Below are 17050 nucleotides of genomic sequence, written 5' to 3'. Positions count from 1 at the left end.
GGTAACTTGGAACCTTTTGTGTCTGAGTTTCCATATCTAAGAGCCGTAGCCCTCCACACTCCTGACGGTCTCCGGGCCAGCGGTGGTCTGGAAACCCCAAGGGGCAAGCGTCCTGCTCACGAGTGTTTTCACCCCCAAACTCCACAATTCCAGAGGAAGTGGGAGATACAGGTCTGCGGTTGAGAACAACACAAAATTTGGAAGACTGGCACCGCGGAGGAGAAATCAGATCGAATGAACTGATTTCATCTGGAGTTGTGTGTGGGGGGGTACTTGCAGGGGGTGGGAAGGATCCAGACCTTATTTCCCCTCGAGCTAGCAGAGGCGGGAATGGAAAAACAGTCTGGGAAGCTGGAGGGGAATTCCTGGATCCTTGGAAATAGGAGGGGCCGGAGCCCGTGGGAAGGGCAGCGAGGAAGGGACACGGTGATGTCCCTGCTTGACCCTCGGTGCTCCCGCTCAGGATGTTTCTGATTCTGTCTGACACCCTTTGAGAGGCAGGAATGTTGAGCCAGAACCTTACAGAAGATGCCCAACTGCTCTACCGCCCCGATTTAGGAAGAAGAGGGTGAGCATCTGGCTCAGAGGCAGAAATCATGTGCTGGCTGACATTTTAACATTCCCTGCCTTAGGTGATCTGGGAAGGCTGTTCCGAGGAGACGAGTGGGAAAGGGGCGAGGATCCTGACTGGCCTCAGCTGAACTGTGTGCACTTTCGTCGAGGCGGCCAAGTGCAGCCGTGCAGGGCATGGGTGTCTGGGTGGGGCTGAACTCACCAGGACCTGACTGTGGCTGTGCTAACCGAAAAGGCCCTGCAGGGGCACGGAGCTGCCCTGCATCTCACGGAGAGGAACCAAAGGGGACGAGGCATCCCTGGCCCACCTGGATTCACTGAATGGCCTCCACACCTCCAAAGCCCCGGGGTTTCCTCAGGCTGACCGGGAGCAGAGGTGTGGCCCTAACGCGGGGGGCAGTGAGCTCACGACCACCTTCTTTGTCTTCAGGTCGTGGTCTGCTCCCTGCTTCCTCCCCCGTGAGCTCACCATAGCCTGGGCCGCCACGGTCTCCACATCCTTATTTATTTTTTAATGTTTATTTATTTTTGAGAGAAAGAGAGGGAGTATGTGGGGGGAGGGGCACAGAGAGAGGGAGACAGAGGATCCAAAGCGGATTCTGTGCTGTCAGTCCCTCCGATCTCACTGTAAAAAACAAACGAACAAAAAAAACTGTCACGGGGGCACCTGGGTGGCTCAGTCGGTTAAGCGTCCAACTTCCGCTCAGGTTACGATCTCACTATTTGAGGGGTCGAGCCCCGCGTCAGGCTCTGTGCTGGCAGCTCGGAGCCTGGAGCCCGCTTAGAGAATGTGCTCGGAGGAACGGCACTCCCCACTCTTCCCCTCCCCGGAGGTCTGGCTTCCCCACCCCTTTGCTCCTGCCAGTTCATACAAGGGTACGGGGACGGCCAGGGTTCCTGCCCCACGAAGAGGCCCAGAGCCCTTCCCTCGTCCTGCCCTTGAGGATGGGACCCAGAGCCATGAGTCCCAGGGTTATTCCCTGGGACACACACAGGCCCCCGCTGTTTCTCCAGGGATCACGGGGTGTGAGAGGGCCTTGGGAGGCAGGGACCTGGGCCCAGTCTTGTGGGATCCTGTGCAGGCCACGACTCCCCTCTGGGCCTGCACTCCCACAGAGCATCTCAGCTCTGACTGCAGCAGGCTTCCTCACTGAAAGGAACCACAGGAGCCCCTTCTCTCCATCCAATTCCTCCAGGGAGCAGGGAAGGAGCAGAGCCAAGCCCCCTTGGAGCTCTAAGGACATTCAAACCCCAGCCCTCTCTGTCCTCTGGTGGCTAGGACCCAGGACCACAGCCAGGAGTGAGCCGATGAGACCACGGTAGGCAAGATGGTCAAGTGGCTGATCAAAAGGCCAGAGGACTGGCCCAGCAGCTGGTACCAGGCGGGCCTAGAGCCCCCTCCCATGCTCCTTCCTCTGTAGCCCTTGCTTTCTCTTGTTCACTCACCTACCTAGGGAGAAAGTGACAGCCCCACGGGAAGGACATCAGGAGCCCTAAGAGATCACAAGCCAATCTCAGCAAATACGTCAGAGTCACACTGAGTTTACTGTATGATGCTGGAGGTGGCATCTTCAACACCTGGGCCCTGGCAGGTGCAAAGAGGACAGAGGACACCCTCCTTGTCCCCCCCAGGATGGCCGGCTTGAGCAGCGTCTGAGGATGGGGAGGGGAGCAGAGTCAGGCACCGTTAGTGGGTGGTGTCATTGTCAGGACAGGCTGGGCTGGGCTGGGCGAGGCGGCCCCGTGTGGGCGGCAGAGGGATGCGAGCCCTGGTCCTGTCTCTGCGCTATGGGTGCAGAGCTATGGGCTGGGCAGTCTGACCATTTGCCAGGAGTGAAAATCAGAAAGACGCATTGTGTTCCGGGCTGGGACTCCTCCGGGGCCAAGGAAGCCTGAACGGCCTCCCAGCTGACCACAGAGCATTCTCTCCTGAGCAGCACCCACATCTCCTGTACCCGCCCACCCCCCCCTCCAACCCTCAGGGTGCTCTGCACGCTGGGGGTGGGTCTGCTGGGTGTGCTGGGACCAGCCGGGTTGACATCTGGCGGGGGGGACAGGGGTGGACTCTCCCGGTCTCTGTCTGCCCCCAGCACCGTGGGAGGGAATCCTGCCCCACTCCCGGCTCTCCATGTGGGGCCTGAGCCCAAAGCATCCGGAGGCGGTGGCTGCATGGACAGAACTAAGGGCAGCAGGGGCTGTGGAGGAGGGGTGGGGAGGGCAGGTGGTCACAGACTGCTGCTTCACCGGGTACGAGTCCCGGGCTCCCTGCAGGTGGTTGCCGTGCTTGAGTGGGGAGGGCTTCCAGTCTCCCCCGGGGGTCGCACCCCTGCCTGGTGGCCTTCAGTGGGAGAGGGGTGTCCTGCAAGCCTCCTTGGGCAGCCGGTGGCTCTGGGGGGGAAGCAGCTGTGTGTGGACGGGGGGGGGGGGTCCCTGGAGGGGAAAAAGAGAGTCAGAGCTCCCAGTGAGGCACTGAGATGCTCTTGGGGAGCCTAGGCTAAGGGCCTGGAGGGAGGTATGCACCAGAGAGGGCCAGACCCAAGCACCAGGGCTGCTGGGAGGGGTCCTTCGGGGCAGGGGAGGAGGAGAGGGAGGTTGGCTTCCTGCAGCCTCCAGGCCCAGCGCCTGTGTCCACCCAGAAGCCCTGTGGGGGAAAAGGAGTTTGCAAAGCAGCTAGCCTGTGCCGCGTGCCCTGCACCTGCGAATGCCACCCCCACTCACTCCCCCCCGCCATCCCCTACGGCCACTTCCCTGGCTCTCTGCCCAGCCCAACCTCTCCGCGTCTGTGGCCAGAGTCAATGGCAGAGCGGGAATGTGACCCGCTACGGCTGGCCCTACACCCACTCGCCGCCCGTCTACAGAACCAGCGGCCCCTCTGATTCCGCTAAAAACAAGCACCGGGGCGGACCCTGCTTTGCCCACTCCTTCCAGGGGCCACCCACCCCACCCCACAGGTGCCAGGAGTGTCTGCGGAATGAAAGAACCACGTACTAGTGTGGCCAGGTAGCAGCAGGTGCTTGGCTGGGCAGGGGTGGGGGGGGGGCTTGCCAGAGAGGACAAGGCCCCTACCCCACCCCCGCTCTGCCCAGGCTGGGAGACTGGGTCTCTGTGGGCCGGAGAGAGGCACCAAGGAGCGGAATCATGAACACTGAGCTAGGCCTGCCCTGCGGGAGGGAGAGGAGAGAGCCGGATGTGAGAGGGGCCCAGGCCACCTCCTGGGAGCAGAGGGGGAAGAGAGGGAGTCTGAGGGAGTTCCACAGGCTGCAGGTCCCCGCAGGGCCTGGCTAAGCCTGGAGACAGGCCTCATTGTCCTTCGTGACACCCTGGGTGAAGGGCTCACAGGACAACGCAGGCCTCTCTGAACACGGGTCTTTGCTCGCGAATCGCAGCCTACAGGACGCTACAGGACGGTGTGCAAGTCCGCTGCCCCGGCTTCTGCCCTTGACACTGTGTGACTACCACCCTCCTCCGTCAGAGGAGGTAGGTCGGCAAGGGCTGCTGCGTGCGCGACAGGGTGGCCTCTGCAGTGGCCAGTGTGCGGGCTGTGCAGGGGTCAACCCCAGAGCCCCAGGGGGCTGTTTCCCTCCAGAAGCCCCTCCCCGTGTCCCCGGCTCTTCCACTGGCTGGGGACAAGGGAGTGACCTCAGGGCATGGATGTGAATCCAGCTCAGGGCCTGGAAGACATAACTGGGCACAGATGGGAATGAATGGGCCTTTGTGAAACCACTGGAGCCTGCGGGAACCTGAGCGATGGCAGAGAGCCTCAGTGGTCATTTCAACCATACACCGCCCCTTCATTTTGTAGATGGGGAAACCGAGGCCAGAGAAGGGAAGGAGCGGGGCACCCGGTACGGTCTGAGCTGGGACCGGAACCAGGGCTCCCGGTTGCCAGCGAAGGGAGCCACCTCCGCGGAGCCCTTTTCTCTGGGCCAATGCTCAGCGCCTGCCTCTTGGGTCCTCACAAACCCTCCAGGCGGCCGGGAAACAATTATGAGTACTGCTTTTCCTTTTTGCCTGCCTGCTGCCTCCCCAGCGCCTAGAAGAGTGCCTCGAAGAACAGGCACTCGACTGTGAAATAGAGGAATTCATTCCTGCTGTCTTATTTTTGCTCATCTGCCTTTTCATATTTTACTACAATGATTATACAGTGCTTTCATAATATTAACCCCCCCCCGCCATTCTTTTTTTTTTTTTTTTCGCTGTAAGCAATATCCTGCCAACCTCCCAAGACTATTTAAGGAGCAAAAGAAACGAGGGAGAACGCTTTGTGGACTGGAAAGCAACGTGCAGACAGGAGGGGTGTCTCCAATGACCACTCTCCGGCCCAAGGCACCGGCCCACCAAGCAGGCGACCGAAATGAGCTGGACCCCTTTCTCCATGGAGGCTGGGGTGTGCCGCAGAGGGAAGTTGACCAAAAGCAGGCCGACTAATAAGAGGCAAAGCGTTTGCTTCTCCCCCCCCCCCCCCCCCCCCGCCCCACCATCACCAACCCTCCCGAGGAAAGGAAGGGACATAGAGAGAAACGTGTAAATGCAGAGAGAAGCAGAAAACTAGTTGTGGGCATGCAGGGCTGAGCAGGGGTGGGGGGCAGCCTGGAGGAGGCCACCTCTCTACCAGGCAACACATTCAGACACCCCCCACTCCCAGCCGGACTCCTGCATCTACGCTGGTGAAGATCAAGTTAGAAACATCAAAATGCCACATGCCTTTGAGCAGCAGCCATCAGCAGAACTCCATATGGCTGTGGCAGCCAGGAGTTTGAGCTAATAAAAGTTAAAAAAAAAAAAAAAAAAAAGCTGGGAAATGCTCCCGGAGAGCCACGTGGGCCCTGCTCAGGGCTGGTGGGTGGGGTGGGGAGAAGAGGCACTGTGGCGAGCCCACACTACCCCCATCCCCCCCCGAGTGTTCCAAGGTCACCGTCCTCATCAGAACAGGCTGCTCGTGCAGGACGCGGCTGTGTGTGTGTGTGTGTGTGTGTGCTGTGTGTGTGTGTGTGTGTGTGTGTGATTTTGCTTGAGGGTCACCCACGGCGCTGCTCTTGGAGGGGAAGGGCGGGAGAAATGGCAGGCGGAGATCCCCTCCTTAAAGTGGGGATGTCGACCCCACCCCTTGAGCAACCCGGAGGGGAAGCCAGAGAAAAGACCCTGGTCACCTGGGTGACCCTTGTGCCAGGTGGCTCTCACCTGCAGGGGGCGTGCAGGGTGCACAGGAGTTGCTGGCACCCAGAGAATGGGGAGCGGGGACAACACCAACTCTGCAGGTTACTGGAAGGATAACCTGGCTCCGCGCTTGGGGTGGAAACACTCCAGAAGTCTGAGCCAGACCACGCTGGTTGCTGAGAAAGAGGAGCAGTGGTCTCGGGGAAGTATGCCCGAGAAGAAGTTTAAAATCCATTCAACAAGGATCTCTTGAAAACCCACTGTGCCCAGTATATGATCTATGGCCTCTGCCCGAGAGAAGCACACACGGAAATGAAATGACATTGGGGGAAGGGGCAGGGGGTGTCCCAGGTCACCAAGGAGGGGTGTCCATACGTGGACCCCAGGGTATTTCAGGAGCTCTGAAGACAAACAGCAAAGCAGATCCTGGTCATCTCTGAGGAGGTGGGCATGTGTTCCACAAAGAAGGCCGCCAGCCCACCAGATGTGAAGTCGGGACAGCCGGCCCAGGCCCGAGCCCCGCGGTCATGGCTGCCCATACAGAGGCTACCGTGTCCCTGGCCTTGCAAACCAGCAAAGCAGGCCTCGGCATTGGATACCTCCCTCACCTTTATTACTGGAAATGCCTGTGCCCAGCCCAGTCAGAGAGCGGCGGATTTTAAAAAAGGAAGGTTTCTCTTTGTGGGTGAAACGAACATGATTCAGCACAAGCAGCCGATCGGGAATGTGGAGGCCAGGCTCTCCCCCCACCCCCCACCCCCCTCGCGGCCACCTCGGCAGAGGCTCCAGACTGCACCTGCAGGATGGGATCCCCAAGGTGCCCACGGAGGCCGGGCAGTGGGCCACTCCTCTCTCCAAGAACACCACCACCTGGCAGGCCGCCAGGAACAGCCAAGCCCCGCGGACACTGCTCCCAGGCATCCAATGACACAGAGAGCAAACGTGTCAGATCTCACGGTCATACTAATGCTTCTCATAAATAAGCCCCCAGATGCACAGCTGTGGCTGGGGATTCACGAGCCTTCTGAGGACACACCGTGACAGTGGTGACATGTGGACGCACATCTTCACAGTGCACAGACTTACTGAAGAATGTCATAGGCCTGTGGGTGTTCAGTATCATGCCAGGGACAACGGGGGCGGGGTGGGGGAGATGGTGGGGTCTCCACGCTCGGGAAGCATATGACTTAGTCTGACAAACAAAATCTATGTCAGGTGAGAAACTGCGTACGGATGATTAAACGCTACCCACTGTGGTAGGACCGAAAAGGCAAGTGAATCTCAGAGCCAAGGGCAGACACGGAGGGCGGCCTTGGAAAGGCAAGAAGCGTTCATTGGACACAAGGAAATGCATTTCAAGTCAGGGAAGAATAAGATCAAGGCCAAGGGTGGGAGACCTCCGTGTTCGGTGTCCTCCAACCTGCTCACCTAAAGAGATTTTCTCAGGTGGGGTGTCAGAAGAAAAAGGTGACCTTCAAGGCTATTTTCTTCATCTTTCTGACTCCAGCCAGGAAGCACCTGCCTAGTATCCAGGACCCCAGGGAGCCTCTAAATGCTTGCCTACTATTCAGTCCCCCTAGGAAGCAAGTTACCCTTGGCCCCGGGCAGGGGGGAGGGGAGTTGTTCTTTTTTTCTTTTTCTTTTTCTTTTTTTTTTTTTGCATTAGCTGACATGGCTCATGCTCCCAGGTACAGAGGGAAGTCAGCCCTGCCACTCTGGCCACAGCAGACTGAGTCCAGCGCTCATGGCGAAGCCACACCACTGAATGGGGCTGGACAGGCTAACCCTGGAACAGCTTTGCCCAGTAGGGCTGCGCCATACTGAGTGGCAATGGACTGATCCGGTCGGATTCTCTTTATGAGAGAGCGGGGAGGCTGGTGAACAGGAGGACGTGGGCCACTGCAGCCTGGCATCTCCTAGGGAAACTGATCCCTTATTCTAGTGCTCCACGAAGCCGGCCGACGAGCCAGTCTGCATCTGTGGGACTCGGAGGGGCTGCATTTGCCCTCTCTCTATGCCTAAAAGTACTTCTTCCCCAGGGCTCCTTAAAGATGGCAAGCCTGAGCCCAAGACTTAAGGAGAGGCACGTGGGGAAAGAGTGGAGACATCCTGCAGGAATGGAATCCAGTGGTGGGGAAAGGAATGGCCTCCTCTATCTATAGGTGGCTTCTTCTTTTGTCCCCATGAGTCCCGCATCCCCCACTGCTTCTGAACTTGCAGGGAGCTTTTTTGGTCCAGGCTGAGCCCTGGCCAGGTAGACAAGACCCGAAAGCTCTTTGGGCCTGGCCTGAGAAAGGATACCAAGACGCTGCCCGTAGCCTGGCCAGACCCAAAGTTGGGCAGATTCTCTCGTGTCTTATCACTGCCCGTGAGAACGTGCAGAGCTGACTCAATTCCACATACTTTGTAGCGTTTGCTCTGCTCAGGACCCCAGATAAGTCTTTGGGAAATGAGGAAATACAGCTCAGAGAGCTGTTATCTGCTGGGTCCAAGGTCAAAGCAGATTAAGGACTGGAAGGCAAGCTGCCAGAGCTGAACCTTGGCCCCAGGCTCCCCTCACGATTACACTGCTCCTCAAGAAACAGGTCCACTCAGGCACCCTGCCTAAGCCCCAGGGGCCACGGCTCACGATCATGACCATTAAGCAAAGCCTCCTGACACCTCTCCAACAGGTGCCAAGCACGGACTAGCGGGAGTCTCCAATCAGGGAAACTACCCTGCAAATCTTAGCGGCGAACGAGGGGCATTCAGAAGAAATGACACCAACGGCCACCACAAACTGCCACGCGAGGTCCTGAGGAATGGAAACAGCATTCCTGAGCCTGTAGCAAGTCACGTGGTGGTGGTGGTGGTGGCGGCGGGGGGGTTACCAGACTGGAGCAAATCTTGAACTTGGGGTCTGTGAACCCTCGGGAATTCTCACAAGATTGCACGTCTGGTGCGTTAGTCTGGGAAGAGCGTCCGGAGCTCTTCCGGCGCTCGAGATGCTCAAGGACGGGAGGCTAAGCCCCCTCCGACCCTAGCGCTCAGGGCATTCCCAAACCCGGCAGCCAAACATGTTTCCAAGCACAGGAGAATGCACCACGCAAAATAAGTAACCCAGCGCTGTTACTGCCCTGGCTACTGTTGCTTCCTACCTTTCCTATTCATCTACCCCTGCCCTGGGGGTCTGGGTCCACACACCTGCAAGATGCAGCACCCTGAGCACGGCACTCACCTGTCTGGGCCCGCTGTGTCCCTAGAGAGGCTCACCTGGTCCGCCCCCTGGTGAGGCCCTGGGTGTTTCCCTATCTCTCAGTGACTGCTCATTCCCTTTCTGCACATCACTACCTCCAGACGAGAGGAGCAAACTGGGAAGGAAAACACAATTCGGGAGAAAGAGCCACGTAGGTGCACAGCACAGATCCAGCTCAAAATTCCTCTAACCAGCCTCAGGATCCTAGAACACCACCTCTCTGACATCTGGCCACCTGGCGTGCTCCCCTCTCGCACTGCCCAGGGCCCGTGGCCAATTCTTGGAGGAGCCCTGATCTGGACACGTTCCAGGCGACGGGGCAGCGCTCCAGGCCCCTAGGGCAAGCCCATCACTGGCTCGGGAGAGACCTGCAGACCTCAGCCACAAGCCAGAGGTCAAGGGAGCCTGGGCCACGTAAGCTGGGAGGCAAGTTATTCTGGTGCTGTCACAGAAAAGGGGCAAGTCTGATTGACCCCATCCTGGCCCCCATCAGCCCCGTCAATCCTGCCACGAAGAAGGGTGTCAGGCCACACACAAGACCAACGTGTCTCGGGAAATGCTCCCTGTCTCAAGAACCCTGTGACTCTCCAAAAACCAGGGAGAAGTTCAGCTTCAGGAGGTGGAATCACAGTCCGTTTCAGGGGGACTGGAGGAGCCCAAGATGTCTGCCAACTCCTGCCGGGCCCTGCCTGAACGGCCGTCGAGAATGCTGGCTTTACTTGGTTCTTTTACCTTCTAAGCAGGGGCTTGTCTCGACCCCCGCCTGTCAGCCCTCTCCCCTCTTCTTTCTGGACCCCCTGAAGCACCCACCCCAGTGCTGGGGGAATAGTCTGTGGTCAGCAGAACCTTCTTACTGTCTGGTGTGCGAATGAGCTACGAAGGTCTGGAAAATAAATTATTCTGTTTGGAAGCGAACGAGCTTCCACAGAGGCCATACGCTGGTTTCCAATTTTTGGAGGACAAACACACACTGCCGAAGTTACGCTGCGTGTAATGTCATCTTTCCTTAATGATTCAATCCAGAGAGGAAACCTAGAGATCCGGCACTATCTCAGGCATCATTCTGGATGCTGTTTGGAAAAGTTAAGGCAAGAGCAGAAGCTCCGAGTCTCCCCAAGTCCCCAAGCCTCTGCTTCCTTCTCCCTGTGCAGTGCACATCTTGGGAACATACTCCAGGGTAAACCAGATATAAAAGGTGTGTGTGGCCGGGTGGGGGCGGGGGGTATAAAATCCACAAGGGACGTGCATCTCATTCGATTTTGAAAGCTCCTAGAAGGAAGGCACTCCTACACCCTCTTTCATTAGTGATGGAAAAACTTCAGAAAGGCCACCTGAGGTCTCCTGCTCCCTGATCCGCACTGGACTCCACCACCGATGGAGAATACCTCGGGGCCTGGACTCTGTCACCCACCCCCACCCCCCAAAGCTGGTCCAAGACAACTTGGTGATGGGGGACGTATACACTCCTGCCTCTCTCTCACTCACTCAACAAAATCCATGGAACAGGGGGGCCCCCCTCCCTCACAAGAAAGCGGGTGGAAAACCAGCCAGAGAGGTGGATGACAGCGGCCGCCCAGGACAGCCCCAAAGCAAAGGGGCCTGGCCAGATCTGCAAAGTCAGTCCCCAACCAATGGGGCAGGGACAGGAACAGGCTGAAGGCAGAGTACTGGCCGCCTCCCGAAGTTCCTGCACCAGGTTACTCACACGGGAAACCAAGCCAGCCCCCCTCTCCTTTCTCTCTACTGTTCAGCAGGGACTCCTGGCTGAGCACCTGTCAAAGTAAGCCAGGGGAGATCAACGCTGTCTCCCACCTCACCCGTAATCCAGGATGCCTCCCGGTGGCCAAATGACCTGGGGGCCGGCGCCTCACCAGTCCCGGGGCTGCGCCCTTGGACTCCCCCAGGGGAAAACTGACAACTGCGCATTCCTTGAGGACCCCTGGTGACGGCCAGCGGGTAGAGAGGAAGGAAAGCGCCTTGGCCCAGACCAGGCATCCGTGCCCGCACCCGCTCCCACCGACCATCCTTGGGACCGGCCTCCCTCTCTGCCCGTGGAGGAGAGAAGCGGGGACGTTATTCCAACAGGTCCCCCTCGGCCGGGCCTCACCGGGCCAGCCTTCCCCCGCCCCGCCCCGCCCCGCGAGGCCTCAAATTCAGCGGGAGCGCCGAGGCACCTGCTGCCAGACCCGCTCCATCCCCGCGAGAGGGGGGCCCTGGGCGGTGCCCTCGGCGCTCCGGGCCTGCTCGGCAAGGGGCGGGGCGCTCCCGGGGCCGGCGCGCCCCCCGCGCCCCCTGCCCGCGCTCACCTGGCGCAGGTGCTGCAGCAGCGTCCCCGCCTCCTCCCGCCGGCCCTGGCGCACCATCCGCAGCAGCTCCTGGACCATGCCGACGCGCCGGTGATAGGGGGGCAGCCCCGCGCCGGCGCCCGCGCGCCCCGCCTTGTCCCCGGCGCGCAGCAGCAGCGACGCCCAGAAGTCGGGCCGCTCGCGGCGGGGGACGGGCGCCGCGCCGGGGCTGGCTCTCTCCGCCAGGCTGCCCTTGGTCTGCCGGGTGCCCATGCCGCCGCCGCCCGCCGGCACTGCCCGCGCCCGGCCGCGACGCCGCGTCCCCGGCCCGCCGCCCGCCCCTCGGCCGCCCGGGCGCGCCCGCCTCCCGCGCGGCAACTTTGGGGGAACTGTTGCGCGCGGGCGGCGCGGGGGCGGGGGCGAGCGGCTGCCCGCGCTCCCCTCGCTCCTCCCTCCGCGCTCCCCGGGCGCGCTCCCCGGGCGCTCGCCGCCCGCCCGCCCTCCCGCCGGCCCCGCCCCGGCCGGCCCCGCCCCCGGCTCGGGCTCCGGCTCCCGCTCCCGCCCCTGCGCCCGCGCCCGGCTCCGCGCCGCCGCGCGCCTCCCGCCTCCCGCCTCCCTTCCCCCGCTCCCCTGCGCTCCCCTCCCATCTCCCTCCCGCCCCTCGGCTCCGGGCTGGGGCCGCCGGACACCCCTCCGGCGCCGTCCTCGGTACCGCGCCCCCTGCCGGCCACCGCGCGGCGCCTCCCGGGGCCGTGGCGCGCTGGCGCCCGGGGCGAGCAGGCCCCAAGGACCCTCGCTCTGGGCCCCCGCCGGGTTTCCCAGACGCTTCCACGACCGCGCGCGAGGGCGAGGCCCGCGGGAGGTGAGGGGAGGCGGTCCGTGCGCCCGACGAGATGGGGAAACTTTGGAACATGGCGGGGGCCGGGGGGTGGGGGGTGTCTCAGCCCGAGTCGGGTTTCTCAAAGTGGGCTCTGCGACGCGTCGGTGCCGAAGTCATCTGAGGTGCTGGTTAAAAACGCAGGCTCCCGGGCCTGGCCCCAGACCCACTGAATGAGAGTCTCCGCGGTGCGGCCGGGGGATCTGCATTTTTTAGCCAGCCCCTAGGCTCCTTTGACACCTGGCCTGCGGAGGGGGCGCCGGGGGAGGGCCGGGTGGGGGTGGCGGTGGTTGGCGCTCCGAGGCGTAAACTGTGTCCAAGGTTGTGTGTCGTGGGCGTGCCCTTTTATGGAGAGAGCCCCTCTGGCTGCTTCCGTCAGTCCCTTAAAGGCTCTGGACCATCAAGATGTAAAGAACCGTTGTCTCCTCATGTTCTTGCTCTCACACCTCTGGGCGAGGTTCTTCCGGGTCACCCCGTGCAAAAAAGCAGAGGCATGCCTGCATGTAGGGCCAACAACTACCCAGTCCTGCTGGCCCCCTCCCTCTGCCAGGTCTAGCCCCTAAGGGATCAGACCCCCGTGAGGTCCGATGGTGCTTGGGAAGCCAACCAGGGCCCTGCGGGAGAGAAGGCTAAGGCACTTGGGGCACCTTCCCTGGCACAGAGCATGCTCATAGGCGGTGGTGGCTGCCCCCGTGTCGTCCGCAGGGCTGCAGGAGTGCTAACGTTGTGTGCGCTTGCCCCTGACCCAGGCCCTGGCTGACGCTTTAGTGCGAAGGACAGTGGGGGGCCACGGGGACAGGAGAGCAGTTCCCAAGTCATAGAGAGCTGGACCCCGGCACGCACTGCGTGCTGAGCATCAGGCAAGCCCTCAGCTCCTTCCTCTGTCATGTGGGGATAAGAACACTGTGTCAAGAATTGGGAGGGTAGGAGGAGGGGCCGCAGAATCTCCAAGCAGAGTGCAGGTGTTCTGCAAAGGACAGTTCCTTTCCCTACTCTGCGAGCCGCACTGGGGTCTTCCCATGGGTGTTTTCTCCGCCAACCCCGAGGACCCGGAGGATGAGCCCTTGTGTCTCCCCCAGAAGGCTTTCTTTTCCCTTCGGATGCCCCACTCCCAAATGCCCATCTCTACTGGCAGGGAACACTCAGTCTTCCTGGAGGCTGGCTTCACAGCCCTTACCCAACACCTTCCAAACTTGCCTGGACCCTTTGTGTGGGGAGTACAACTGATGGCATCTCCAAATAACCCAGGCTGGGAAACACTCTGGTGCCTGTCATCTCTGGCCTGGAGGACTGCCGGGCATGGTGACCAGCAGGGAAACTTGCTGACCAGGCCCCTCCCTAGGGACCAGGGGCTCGACGCACCTGCAGGCAAACCACAATCTGAGCGGGCAGGTTGGGCATGTGGTTGGGGCAAATGCCACCTCAGTGGAAGAGGGTCCCGGCCAGTCCCTCACTTGGGGTCTGAATGTCATCCTTTTCCTCTTCTGCAGAGACCTGCTTCCATCTTTCCTTACTCTGAGTTTTTTTGGGTTTTTTTTTACTCCACTTTTCCCTCTTTCCTGACTTGTTTGTTCTCTTTCGTGTATAATCTGCTCAGATCTCTCCCATCTGTTTACAGGGAAAACTTTCATTTGCCTGCATCCCCTCCAGTCACCAATGCTCCACCTTTCTCTTAACTTTTCAGCTAAGCTTTTTGGAGACATTTATTTAAGATGTTTACCTCCATTCTCTCCTCTTCTGGAGTGGGCGGGGGGGGGGGGGGCGGGGCGGCTTCTGGCCACACTATGTCATTGAAATGTCTCTGCCAGTCACCTAGTTGCTGAGTTCAGTGGTTGCTTTCAGTCTTGATTTTTAAGCAGCGTGTCTTCCTGTTTCCTATTTTGTTTTGATTGAAACTCTACTCCCTTGGCTTGTAAGGCATTACTCCCCTCTAGATTTCTTTCTTGAGGTCATCCGGGAGCTCCTTTTCTTACTTTCATCCTTTCCTTGTTGGTGTTACCCAGACTATGCCCCAGACCTCTTCCCAGGCAATGTTATTTATACTCATGGCTTTACCTGCCGTGCGCACACCGATGTCTCCAGGTCTCTCTTTCCAACTCATAAGCTAATAAGTTAACCTGTTACTGATTCATCGATGCTGGCAGAAGACACGAGACTCTGGGGTCAGAGACACAGGACTTCATTACTCAGGCGCACACAGCATGAGAAGCTGCATATTTGCATCAATTTCCCTTCCCTCTGAGTCCCCATGGGACAGCACGACGGGCCCAGAGGGATGCTCCACAAGCAGTGGGTTTGCATCACGGGGGAACTTGGGAATCGAGCTTGGGAATCCATCGCTCATGCAGGAAGCAGGAAGCAAGCCTAGAGGGAGACACGACCTCATCTTTCAAGGTTGCTCGCCACAAAGACAACACTGAGAAGTGGCCCAGGTAACAAGTGGTCAGGGTCTTGCCCTCTTGGCACACGCAGCAAGATCCAGGGTGCGAAAGACTGGAGGATTATCTCTTCCAACGGTGGGCACTTCCTTCGCAACAAACGAGCGCATCCTCTCCCGGGCCTCCTTCCCCACCTGCCTTCTCCTCTCTCTGCTTTCTGTTAGTTGTGGCCAGCCAGAGACCCTGGAGTCACTGCGGTCTCTGGTCTCTCTCAGGATCTACATCTGGTCAACCAAATGCAGTTAATGGTGCTAAGGACAGTGACTGTCATTTGTGCACATTCACCGAGTGCTGCCTCAGGCTGCGTTCCTCGTGGATATTATGCTTTGTCACCCTTTCAACAACGGAGGTCTTTATCATTGTCCTGATTTCACAGGTGAGGCAATGGGATCCTCGAGAGGTTAAGTGACTTGCTCACAGATAGGGAGGGACAGGACTGGGATTCACACTTCGGGCGGTCTGACTCGAGAGCCGTGTTGTTAATATTCTTTTATATCAGTGAACCAGCTGTTTACATTGGACATCCTACAGCCACTGCCTTGTTGAGGAGCTGTCATTTTTCACCCTTATCATTGGATTACAATAGTCTTCTTTCTTTTTCTTTTTTTTAAAATTTTTTTTTTAACGTTTATTTATTTTTGAGACAGAGAGAGACAGAGCATGAACGGGGGAGGGGCAGAGAGAGAGGGAGACACAGAATCCGAAACAGGCTCCAGGCTCTGAGCGGTCAGCACAGAGCCCGACGCGGGGCTCGAACCCACGGACCGCGAGATCGTGACCTGAGCCGAAGTCGGCCGCTTAACCGACTGAGCCACCTGGGCACCCCGCGATAGTCTTCTTTCTAACTTGTCTCCCCCGCTCCGGTGTTGCTCTCCTAATGTGTCTTCCATGTAGCAGCTGGAGCCATCACTATAAAAGGGAACTAACTCTCTCTGTCTCACTCTCTCTCTCTCCTCTTTTCAGCAATTCCTATCACTTTCAATCCAAACTACTTAATATGGCATTCGTGTCCCCCAGGTGCTGCACTGTCCTCATGCCCCACCCTTCAGCCATCATCTCGTACTCCCTTACACCTCTCCCAAGATGCCATACTTTGTACCTTTGCAGACGCCGCATGGTCTTTCCAGGACATCCTTCGCCTCCTTAAGAGACGCCTCATCATCCTTGAAGATCCAGGTAAGGCATCACCTCCCTTGAACACCCCCGTGCCCTCCTCTGTGTGACTCGATTTCCCTGTGACCACCACAGCATAGCTTGTACCATGTTTCTACTGTTCATTGGCCTGTGCTGTTCCACCCGGAGATTCCTTCTTCATCGTCCCTTCTTATCCTTTAGACTAAACTTGGATGTCGCTTCCTCGGGGATGGCCTCTGAGATTCCCTTGCCTCCCACGGGCTGAAGTTAGGTGTCCATCTTGCGTGTTCTTTGGGTCTCACTGTCTGCGCCAGAGGTAGCTGTAATGACCTAGGCTCACCTCCAGGCCAGGGTGTCCCCCGGTGCCCACAGAGCACAGTGCCTGGCACACGGGAGGAGCTCAGAAAATACTTGTTGAATGAGAAAAAACCCAAAACCACACATGGCCACCTCCAATGTGTTAGCCTAGTGGCAGGAACTCACTCCATGGCAGGCGCTCGATAAAATGATTGAACGGACCACAAAGAGCACGAAAACGGAGGTTGCGTTTATTGACAGGGAAGCTACTGACGAGCCTCCGGAAATCAGTTGGCAGAGAATTAAGGAGATTGTTCTTTCAAGAAACTTGTGAATGGGACTGTAATTTTTGTGGTGGTGGTGGTGATTTTTATTTTTTATTTATTTTTATTTTTAAATTTTCATTTATTTTTTAAATGCATTTTTAAAAAACACTTATTCATCTTTGAGAGACAGAGTGTGAGTGGGGGAGGAGCAGAGAGAGAGGGAGACACAGAGTAGGAAGCAGGCTCCAGGCTCTGAGCCGTCAGCACACAGCCTGATGCGGGACTCGAACTCACTGACTGCGAGATCATGACCTGAGCCGAAGTCGGGCGCTTAACCGACTGAGCCACCCAGGCACCCCTTCTTTTTATTAAAAAAAATTTTTTAATGTTTATTTATTTTTGAGAGACACAGAGTGCGAGTGGGGGAGGGGCAGAGAGACAGGGAGACACAGAATAGGAAGCAGGTTCCAGGCTGATTCATTAGAAAATGCCTAATTCACTTTTAAATTAACTAATGGTACCAGTAGCCCACCTCCCAACACCTTACGATGCAGAGCACCCCCTTTGTGAGAAAGGGGGCTGTCAGCCCAGAGCCCGATGCAGGGCTCGAACTCACAGACTGCGAGATCATGACCTGGGCCAAAGTCAGACACTTAATCGACTGAACCACCCAGGTGCCCCCCTGTTGTTTGTTTTTTTAAAGGGAGATAGATCACTTTACTAAGAGAAAATCATGGAATTTCTCCTTTTGTCATTCTCTTTTAGCAAGTAATTTTTTTTAAGTTTAT

The 17050-nt window shown here is 58.3% G+C and overlaps 1 protein-coding gene across 1 annotated transcript in view; it reads right to left on the bottom strand.

Annotated features, from left to right (window-relative positions):
- LRRC75A (leucine rich repeat containing 75A) overlaps positions 1 to 11570 on the bottom strand; it is a 46677-nt gene extending 35107 nt beyond the window's left edge. Inside the window, exon 1 of the mRNA XM_043583192.1 lies at positions 11272 to 11570. Within this exon, the coding sequence (XP_043439127.1) occupies positions 11272 to 11523 (252 nt within the window). The 5' untranslated portion in view covers positions 11524 to 11570. The remainder of the gene's footprint in view (positions 1 to 11271) is intronic.
- Between the last annotated feature and the right edge of the window lie 5480 nt (positions 11571 to 17050).

Source organism: Prionailurus bengalensis, chromosome E1 (assembly GCF_016509475.1).
Source record: "Prionailurus bengalensis isolate Pbe53 chromosome E1, Fcat_Pben_1.1_paternal_pri, whole genome shotgun sequence".
NCBI classification, from domain to species: domain Eukaryota; kingdom Metazoa; phylum Chordata; class Mammalia; order Carnivora; family Felidae; genus Prionailurus; species Prionailurus bengalensis.
This window is presented reverse-complemented; position numbering and strand designations above follow the sequence as displayed.